The following is a 10,410-nucleotide window of genomic DNA, read 5'->3' as shown; positions in this document are numbered from 1 at the left end:
AAAAAAAAAAAACAGACCCGGCTAGAACAAGCGGAGTGATACAAAATTGTGAAAGGACTGTAGCGATACCAGTACAATATCTCACGGTTCTCAACCAATCAGATTTGAGAACCAGAACGAACTGTTGTATAAATATATATATATTGTCCATACAGTGAAATTCAATGTGGTCAAATGTTGTTTTGACCCTGTTGACCTTCTTCAAATGGCTTTTTTCGTCTTCCACAAAAGAAAGTCAGTCAAACCTATTTGGAACAACATGAGGTTGAGTAATGATGCCAGAGTTTTTACTTTTGGGTGAACTGTCCCTTAAACACTGTTAATGTCGACAGTGCTGAACTGCATGTCTTACTGGGAAGGGCCCTACCAGTGGGGGCTCTTTGGGGAGAGCAGCTTGGGGACAAATTACTGGATCTGGTTGGGAGACCCCAGGGACTGGGATTTAACGCCCAGGAAATAATCATGTTTAATTTAGCAAGCAGATGGCTCAGAGATTGGAGGCAAAACAGATCCTTAGACCTGCGGTTCTGCCACTCAGCTGCCTGGGGTGAGCTGAAAGTCCATAGACGCACTCATACGCAGCGGTTTATCGCTCAACTTAGAAAATGGGCGACACGTCACATTCATGTAAACATGCAAAACCTTACCCGGCTAAACAAACAATCGCTAAAAGATGCCACTCCAAGCTGTTTGCTCACTTGCACAACTGGGACTTAATTGGAACGCACAGAGTCTGGGTCAGTACACTGGGATGAGGAAAGAACAAGCACTTAATCTTCTGTAACAGCCTCAAAGAAAACAATTTACAAGCTAAAAAAAAATTCTTATAAACCCACAAGTTAGCAGATAAACGCAACAGGAGAGAGAGAGAGAGGACAGGGCCAGGAATGAGACAGGCAGGGTGGCAATCATCAGCTGTTAGATGGTGTACTTTTCTGAATGTCATGCAGCCTGAGGTGTAACAAGTCCTTTCTGCTTTGGCAGCACTTTGACTGCAGTGTGTTCTTACCTCAGGTAGTCCCTGCGACAGAGGATGAGATTGGCTTTGGTGTAGAGGGTGGAGCCCACCTCACCCAGGCGGCAGTCGCAGCAGGCACATTTCAGGCAGTCTTCGTGCCAGTATTTGTCCAGGGCCTTGAGCAGGTAGCGGTCTTTAATCTTACGGTTGCAGCCGGCGCATCCCTTCTGTTTTCCTTTGGGCTGAACGGAGAGCATCGGCACACCTGTGGCGATAGGGAGACAAACACAGAGTGTTGTGATTTACTGCCTGGCTAAACCGGTGACTTTTCATGTTCCGCGCTCTTTGATAAGGGTGGCGACACCGCCGAAGCTCGGGCTGCTGTTTCATATGCATTAGGGCTGTGAGATTAATCGAAATCGAATCAAAAACGCAATTTGAGACGTTGCGATTTCCTAATCGCAAAGCCTGCGATGTGGACGCGATATTACTCTGTTCCAGAGCATATGCATGACTGCCAGCCTTGAGTTGCAATCTTACTTGCCCTGGGCAAGAGTGAGCGCACCTCCGTTCTCCCCAATCAGCACTGCTCTAGCCAACTGCGTAAACACCCACCACTAAAAAAAAAATAAAAAAAACGGAACGCGGGACGGGGGACGGTAGAGAGACAGAGTGGGATTATGGCGTCTACTGGGTCAGATCGATAGTTAGGCAAATTAAAACTAAAGAAAACCGTATGCAACTTAAGCAAAAAAAAAAAAAATCGCAATTTGATATTTTCCCCCAAATCGCACAGCCCTAATATGCATTAGCCACTGACGCTCTTCCGCACAGATAGATGTGCGGGTCACTTTGGACTCTGCTCGCTGCCTCATTTGTTGCTGCCCCCGCTCAAAAGAACAGATGTTATTTTTGGTGAGTGACACACCCGTTTAATGGGGGCTTGAATGCATCTCTATGATGGGATGCCCCAGGTCCGTCTCTATTTAGATAGCTGACAGAGGTATTTATGTTGTTTGGAAGATTAGCCATGGCCCTATTTCATCAGTATGAGAACTGTTGGCAATGCTAAATGCCTCCCAAGGGCTTTGTTTGGTATAGATCAACATTAACCTTTTAGAACACTGTTGACCGCAAGAAGGCTGCTCTCAGCTTCCAGTGAGATACGGTATGGCCTAAGTGCCTTCCAAACACGCACACACAAACACACACACACACAAAAGCCTGATCTCCTTTTACACTCGCGCTCGCTGCATCGTGACCAGAAAAGAGTAACCAAACCGGCTAAATTGCCGCGTTGTCATGCAGCCTCCCCCCCTTTAAGCATGCCTTTTAGCCTCCTAAAGGACAAATAAAGTCCATTTAATAACTGCACTAAACACTAATAGTCTATCTGCGGTCTGACATTTGTGTGTGGACTAAAAGCCGCCCCCGGGCCAGAGCTGGTAACACTGGCACTCGGCACCCCTCTGCCAGCACTAACAGGTCTGCCACAGCTGAAAGCGCAGGACAACAGCTCTTAAGACACTCTCTCCCACACTGAGCTATTGATCCGTCTAATAGAACGCACAGCTAAACCGGCACTCTCCCTCTCTCCATACCTCTCTGCTTCCCTGGGCCAGAGCTGGTAACTCTGGCCCTCGGCCCCCCTCTGCCAGCACTAACAGGTCTGCCACAGCTGAAAGCGCAGGACAACAGCTCTTAAGACACTCTCTCCCACACTGAGCTATTGATCCGTCTAATAGAACGCACAGCTAAACCGGCACTCTCCCTCTCTCCATACCTCTCTGCTTTCAAAACACATTTCTCTCAGAAAGCCTTGTGTGATGCCCCCTTTGACACCATCAACCACCCACCCCCCACCCCCACCAATCGCCAGCGTATCGGGCCCCGGACAGTCAAACCATTAAAAGCCCCCAGTCCTGGATGGAGACAGACCCATCTGGACAGAGGGCTTTTTATTCAAGCATTAGCCTTTTTACAGTTTTACAGAATGGAGAAAAAAAATAAAAAATAAATAAATAAAGTGTAAAAACATTCTCTGTAGAGATCCAAAGAATTGGTGTTATTCAAAACAAGGTGCTGATTTTAGGTATTTGTGAGGAATTAAACGTGATAGTCAGCACAAAATAAAAAATCTGTCATCATTTACTGGCTTTCATGTCATTCCAAGCCTGTATGATTTTGTGTCTTCTGCACTGTAAAAAAAAAAAATAGCACTAAATAAATAAATCCATTTACTTCAATTGGGTCCATTGCTGTTTGGACCCTACTGACTTTCAATGTATAGACCGAAAAAGAAAAAGAAAGTCATGCAAGGTTTGGAAGGACAGGAGCGTAAAAGACCGAACTGATTTTCGTTGTTAGGTGGACTATACCTTTAAAATCATATTTTCCTGGTATCGTCATGTTTATGTAATGCTTATGCTTAGCTGATTGTTAGTGCATTTGTGTATGAGACTAGATGTCCGTTAAGAGTATCCTGATGGCAGAGGTCACAGGCAGCAGCTCTGTTCAGCTCCGGCTTTAATGTCCGGTAATGGCTCTACTGTACATGATCAACAAATGTACGCCAGTGGGCATGAACTCCATTATCCGGTACCCCGCATGCAACTATCAGCATATTAATGTTTTTGTGTGTGTATCCTCCTCTAACTGGACTAACCTCACACTGTAGTTCCAAGAGAGGTTTAGTACACGCTAGGGTTTGAAAAAATTCAGAATTAAAACTTTCCAATTTAAATTGTCTTGACAAACTTTACTTTTTACTTTTACTTTACAGTTATATGAATTCACTTGAACTCTACTTACTTATATTAAAATGTGAATTGCAATTCTGCATCTTTTTTACTACCTCGATTCAAATTTGGCAACTGAATTGGAATTTAAAAGGCATTCTCAATTCAATTCTGAATGGTGCACAACCCTGGTATGCGCTCATTCTCACGCTTTCCCTCTGTGATGCATGTTCATTTATTGGATTCAGATTTGTTCAGTGATTCTGGACCATCTACACATCAGCGGTGCTATGAATATAATATAATTAGCATTTCCTTGGTTATAAAATGAGGTAAAATGTGAGAGCGCTCAGGAAAGACTGAAAGCGAGGGCTTGTTAGTTAAATTTATGACTTGGATGTGAATAAGAGCTCTGGTGGTATTCAACCATCTTATTTCTTTATCAGAACTGGAAAAAGAGGGAAGCTAATTGGTCTAGCACCACTGATGGGAGCCATCAATAAGCGGTGTGTTCCCCCTCCAGCTTCCTCCCCCGTCCCCCCTCCAGCCCCAATAGGGGCCCCTTGAAGCCGCCGCATTAGGATCACAAAACTTGCTATAAATACCAATGTTCAGTATAAATGAAGGTAAAAAGCCTTTAAATTGAAGCCACACTAGCTGAGGGCGGTCGTTTTATACCTGCATTTCATGGCTTGTTAGAGGTGCACTCTGCAGGTATGCCAACAGTGCTCTCCTGTCAGCCTTCTACAGAACTAGAAACAGTCTTAATGAGGAGAGAGAGCGCTCGTCTGCGAGGAAAAAGTGTGTCTGTGTTTGTACGCGAGTGTGCGTACGAGAAGGAAACGAGCTTGGGAATCAGGCTCCTTCAGTTCCCCAAGGGATGGCACAAAAATCTTTAATTTGCCTTTTATGACAGCTAATTAGTTATTCTATTCAAAATCTTTGCTTTAAATAAGAGAACTAATTATACACAAAGGTCGTTTCCCCCACCTCAGGAGAACCACACATAATTGGTTTAGGCCACCACCCCCCCACATTCCTCCCACCTTTTAACAACGTGCACGTTGGCTGAAGAAAAAGTTAACCGTGGAGAGCTTAACCCTTTCTGTTGTAAACCACTCCAGGCTCATAAACAAGAAACCTTTGAGCAGTCCTGTTCTGTAATTACCTGGATGAATTCAGGTTTGTAGGTAACAATGACACCATCACACCGTGACAGGTTTTCTAACCCAGATTTAAGGCAGCTAGCACTTCCTGTCTCACCAGGCTAGAGTAACCTCCAGGATGAGTTAGCTGATGTGAGGAGCGCTGTATTCTGTCTGAGCTAATCATCTTGTTTCTGCCATCTCTGAGAAACCTCTTGTTGTTTTCCAAAAAAGAGCCAGCTGAGATATGCTTTTAGAAGCCCTATATAGCCTCAGCACATTTTAAACCTGAAACGACAGAGTAAATGACTGAATAAAAGTGCATAATGTTGACTCGGACATCAGCAAACTAGTATTTTGGGGTTTATACAGAAGAGTGCACCTGTCATCATTCTTTGCACAGCCTGGAATAGTAGACCCTTCCCCCATTTCGGTCCTGCAGAACATTATAAATGGAGACGCAAACTGAGGAGGCAGCTCCCACTTAATCCAATCCATTTAACAGATACAAGTGCTGCTGACCTTCCGGTGTCATTCCATGTCACAAAAAAGCATATCCTGCTATCCGCCACTTGATTCATATCCGAACAGTAGATGCGTTTTTTCCCTTCAAGAGGCAGTGTTTGCCTTGTCAAACATTTCTCCAAAAATAAAAGGGAGGGAAGAAAATCATTCGCTATTAGTAATTGGTGTGCACCCTGTCATCCGCCTCTTTTCCGCCCATACACCCTTTAAAGACCTTATCTCAGTCGAATATGTACGGATGCGTTTTTGCATTTGAAACTGTCAGACCATGTACTTTCCATTATAAAGATAGCATCCGGTATCTATGTAGGCCTTCATTTCAAGTTCCATTTTTGTGGATATCAAAAAAATCAAATCAATGTGGTACCCTTTTGATGTATTTAAGGTTTAGAGCAAGGGGGGAAAAAAAGTCAAGGAAACGTTTTAAAGCATTACAGCACAATTATCATATCTTTGGGGGAAAATGTGAGAAAAAAGGATTTGTTTGTCTTAGTATGATTCTTTGTCCTCTGTTCCATCTTCTAGTAAGCACACAGTGGAAGCCAATGATGATGCAGAGTTTACTGTATACAGGGTCACTGTTATTAGATCTATCAATTAGCTGGACACCTCAGTGTGAGGCCTCTCCATGGGGGCAGGTGAAGGGGACCACTGGGGTATTAGGCTTAAATGTGAGATCAGGAAGAGAGTAGCTGATTTTGCCAATTCTAAAAAGACATGCTCTAATATGCGCTTAAAAAGATGGTTCACCCGAAAATGAATTCTGTCATCATTTAGTCAACCTAACCTGTATGATGTTTTTCTTTTGCAGAATACGAAAGACACTGTTTTTCCATGCAATTACAGTGGATGGGGACTGAAGCTTTGGAGCTCCAAAAAGGACACACAATAGCCATAAGTATCATAAAAGTGGTCCATATGACTTATGAAGGCGTGCTTTATGTAAGGAACAGACTAAAATATAAAGTTTTAAAATGTTAAAATTTAAGTTGCTTTTTAAATCAGATTTTAGAGATTCTGATTCTGCCTGTCTGATCCGTGAATGAATCGTTCTTTTGTGTCAGGTCTTTTCAAAAAAAAATTTCAAGTTGATTCGGTTCACAAAGTAGGTTTGAATGATTTGTTCATAATCAGATTTGAATCCGACTGATCCTCAAGCTCACTCAATAATCTGGTAAGAGCAGATAACAGCCCACTGGAGGTTATCATTGAATAACTTGCACTGAATTATTTCAATTTTTAAACTAAAAAAAGGAATTGAAGCAGCTAAAATTTCCAGTGGAGCTATTGTACCACTTACAATATAGTGCAATATATTTATATTTTTGAGTTTGAAAGCTTTAGTCCTCACTCATTATAATTGCATGTGTACAATGGGGGAACAAAATTAATTCATACAGCTTTGGAATAACATTAGTAAATAATTTCTTAAATTTATTTTTGGGGAGATGTTCATAGCCACATCATCAAATTCAGGCACAGCACTAATTACAATATGTATGAATTTAAGACAATTAACTCTTACTTTAGTATCAACGTGGATTTGTGTTTTATGAGGGTCTGCATATGAATCCCACAATGCCCTTAAACAAACCTCAACGGCATAAAACATATGCATGACTTCAAAACATCTTAGAAAGGTACCAATTTAGAGGGACAAAGTGCTGGAGACTTGAACTACAGATGTATGAGGGATTACAGGCAGTCATCTGTCGCAAAGCTGTTGGCATGATTTTTCATGTATGACAGCCTTTGGTTATAACAGCAGCAATGCATGCATGGAACAGAAGTGTTCTCCAAAATATTAAACTCCAGCAGTGAATGAAAAGTGTCTGAACAGTTTTCAATGGTAGGCGAGTTTGCGTGTATAGTACAAATGTTAAATTAAAATTAAAAGATGCAACAAATCCTTTAGTTTAAATACGGGTCTGATTCCAAAAGCAATGTAAGATTAGAGATAGAGCCCGACAGATATGGATTTTTTGGGGGGCCGATGCCGATACTGATATTAGGGAGTTAAAAAAAAAAGACCGATATATCGGCCGATATTCTTTATGTGTAGGCTATATTATAGTACAGTATAGTCAAAAGTTTGGACACGCTTCTCATTCGTGTGTCCAAACTTTTGACTGGTACTGTATATAGAATACAGTATATAGCCTACGTAAATAGAATACATATATACACAAACACATTTTTTGCAATGATAACTCAAATAATTTAAATCGTCTTTTTGCAGTTTAATATTCACAGACACAGTCTATATATATATAGGCCTATATATACACACATGTAGTGACCTGTTTTTTTTATTTATTCATCAAAAATACAAATTCCGCGTTATACAGTAAATTCCGTTTTTATGACTGGATTCCACGATTCAGTCCATGTTTTCTGCATCGCGGAAATCATAGGGCCCTACTAATGTAGCAAACGAATATGATAAGCTCATTGTGAGAGTAAAAGACGGGGACATTGTTGTTTATTTACTTAGGATTGAGTCTCTCTAACTCAGTGTCAACGTAGCGTTAAATCACCATTCAACAGACTCAAGCCACCACCGCACTGCCGTCTATTGGACTGCAGAAAGACACTAACTTTTCAATCTGCTACGTCACTGACTGTACGCTACGTGTCTGCGCCGCAACAGGATGCGACCATTGAAAATCTTTTGAACCTGTGTCAGCACGTCATAAATAGAACGAGGCATCAGTTTACTGCATCCAGTGTAGACAACATCACTGATTATAATGGGTTCTATTCTACACCGGACGCGAGCGGAGCGATGTGATGTGACCGATGTGATAAGCATGAGTTCTGGGCCGCGGCGCGGCCGGTATAAACACCAGCATTGACTGAGTGGCCGCAATCAGCTCCGGTGGCCGTAACACAGGCTTTAATGCGCCACAGATGCGTGCCGTGATGCGCAGATCAGCTCTAGTCTCTAATGTCACTGAATCTGCTATTAAAAATGAGCCAGCAATGCAAAACTAAGAATCAGAATCATTGTAATGTGACGATCAAATATAGGTGCAGGTGGGTGGCGGGCGGATAATTTGAAGCAGCGGACTCGGGTGAAGTTTGAGCTCATCCGCGCATCTCTACATTACACTGACCTGGGTCGCCAGTAGCAAACAATGGAGCGCGCTCTGCTGGACAAACTAAGTAATTACACCATTCAGAAGCATTTAATCTGCATATGTTCTGTAAAAAAATAAAATAATATCGGCGGCATATTCGCCAGTACCGATATGTATCGGCGACAGGCTCATATCGGCCGATAATATCGGCTAAACGTTATTGGTTTACTCATCGGTTTAAGGTAGCACTCTGAAAAGAGGCAGGAGAGTGTGTTGGAGATGAGTGTACAGTGGTTGAGACCGATTGGACCAGAAGGCCACAGTGACAAATGAAAGCTGATCAAGCCATGGGAGGTTGTAGTCTTTGATTGAGCTGAACCATTTGCCAGAAGGGAGTCTTGGTGGTGACAGGGATGGGAGAGGTCTGTGATATTAACTGCATGTCTCCAGGGCATGTGATGAAGATGATCTCTGTGGACTTGATAAGCACTTGCAGCTTAACCCGACAGTGGGCAGATGCAGCCCTTGAACTATCCCATTAATGTTTCTAAAAGCTGGTTAATTATATTGTAAATATTGACTATTTATTTTAAGTGGGATGAATTTTAAAGTGCCACTTTTCTGAGAGGGTTTTGTCAAAGGCTAAAGCACACAGCATGATAATGATGTAAATTAATCAAGTGCCAGATCATTATAACAAATATGCATGACAACTACTTAAAATTAAGACTACTGCGTTGGACTTTATCCTAAACCAAAGCTTTATGTTAGCTCCAGCTGTGCATAGGAGCCCGTTGTGAGCATGTAAGCTGCGATCATGGCAATCTGGACTAGAATTTGTCAGCCAGCCACCGTGGAGGTTAATGGGGAACTACGGCAGATGTCCTGCTATTGTCTGTGTGAATCAGTTCCTTTCAATCAGTCCACATCATTACTGTAATTGAGCCTGTAGACACTCATTCTCCTTTACTGCCAAGACAAAACGCATCTGGTAATAATGTCAGGTAGAATATGCCAGCTGAAACAGACAAACGAATAAAGAGCTTGATCCTAGTTGATAAGCCCAAAGCAGAACTGTCTGAAACATATTGATTCATGTGTTCGGTGGACATCATGCAGCACATAATGGGAGAATAGAATACGTTCAGCTGTAGCTTGTGGGTAAATTAAGGTAAAGCAGTTGTGGATGCAATTACATCTTTTCAAGACTGCTCTGCATATGAAATCAGGCCTGTCATTGCTTGCTATGATGATATAATTAATACCCCAGAAAAGTTTAGACGAGGACTACATTTGACTGGAAAAAAGATGAAGGAAAAAAAGAAGAAAAAAAAAAAAGGAGATCAGGGCTGGCATGACCAGTGCGGATGGAACGAAGGTGCCGTTCATTAATATGATGCACTTTCGCAAACTTTAGCAGCCTGCTGCCGCTAATAAAGCCCGGTGAAACGGAGCAGTGCTGCTCCCTCGCAGTGACCCTGGCACTGCCCGGGATAAGGGAGGGTTTTGTCTCCAGGAATAATTGCTCTTTTCACATGTTACAAGTGTCCTGATCCCTGCGGTCGGCAGACACTTTCCCCGAGCATAATTACTTCTGATCCGGCCCAAATGAGGCAGCCACATTAGGCCTGCAATAACACTGGCCCGGCTTCAAGCACAGCAGAGTGGGGAGTCTGGGTAGAGCAGGGCCTGGAAACAGGGGGTTTCTTTTCTCCAAGCCCTGGTCGTCATTTCCATCACGTCAGAGGTGCATTTCTTACACTCGTAGTCACTTCTAGAACCCAAGGCCTTTTCGCTCTCTTTTTTTCTAGGATGAGGAGATTGAGAGGCTTACTAAACACATTGTTAGCTTCTGGTGCCCTGCTAAAGCTTTGGCTAACAGATGCGATTCCAATTAACGGATAACTTCATCATTAGCTTGTGTGTGTGTGTGTGCACGCGCGCATGTTATTTATTTTTTGTTC

The 10,410-nt window shown here is 42.6% G+C and overlaps 1 protein-coding gene across 1 annotated transcript in view; it reads right to left on the bottom strand.

Annotated features, from left to right (window-relative positions):
- Positions 1-10,410, bottom strand: part of lmo1 (LIM domain only 1) — a 41,533-nt gene that overhangs the window by 19,992 nt on the left and 11,131 nt on the right. The window contains exon 2 of the mRNA XM_016565976.1: positions 1,010-1,223. Within this exon, the coding sequence (XP_016421462.1) occupies positions 1,010-1,223 (214 nt within the window). The remainder of the gene's footprint in view (positions 1-1,009; positions 1,224-10,410) is intronic.

Source organism: Sinocyclocheilus rhinocerous, unplaced genomic scaffold, assembly GCF_001515625.1.
Source record: "Sinocyclocheilus rhinocerous isolate Xijiao unplaced genomic scaffold, SAMN03320098_v1.1 scaffold19, whole genome shotgun sequence".
NCBI classification, from domain to species: domain Eukaryota; kingdom Metazoa; phylum Chordata; class Actinopteri; order Cypriniformes; family Cyprinidae; genus Sinocyclocheilus; species Sinocyclocheilus rhinocerous.
The sequence above is the reverse complement of the archived record's forward strand: the minus strand, read 5'-3'. Positions and strand labels throughout refer to the sequence as shown.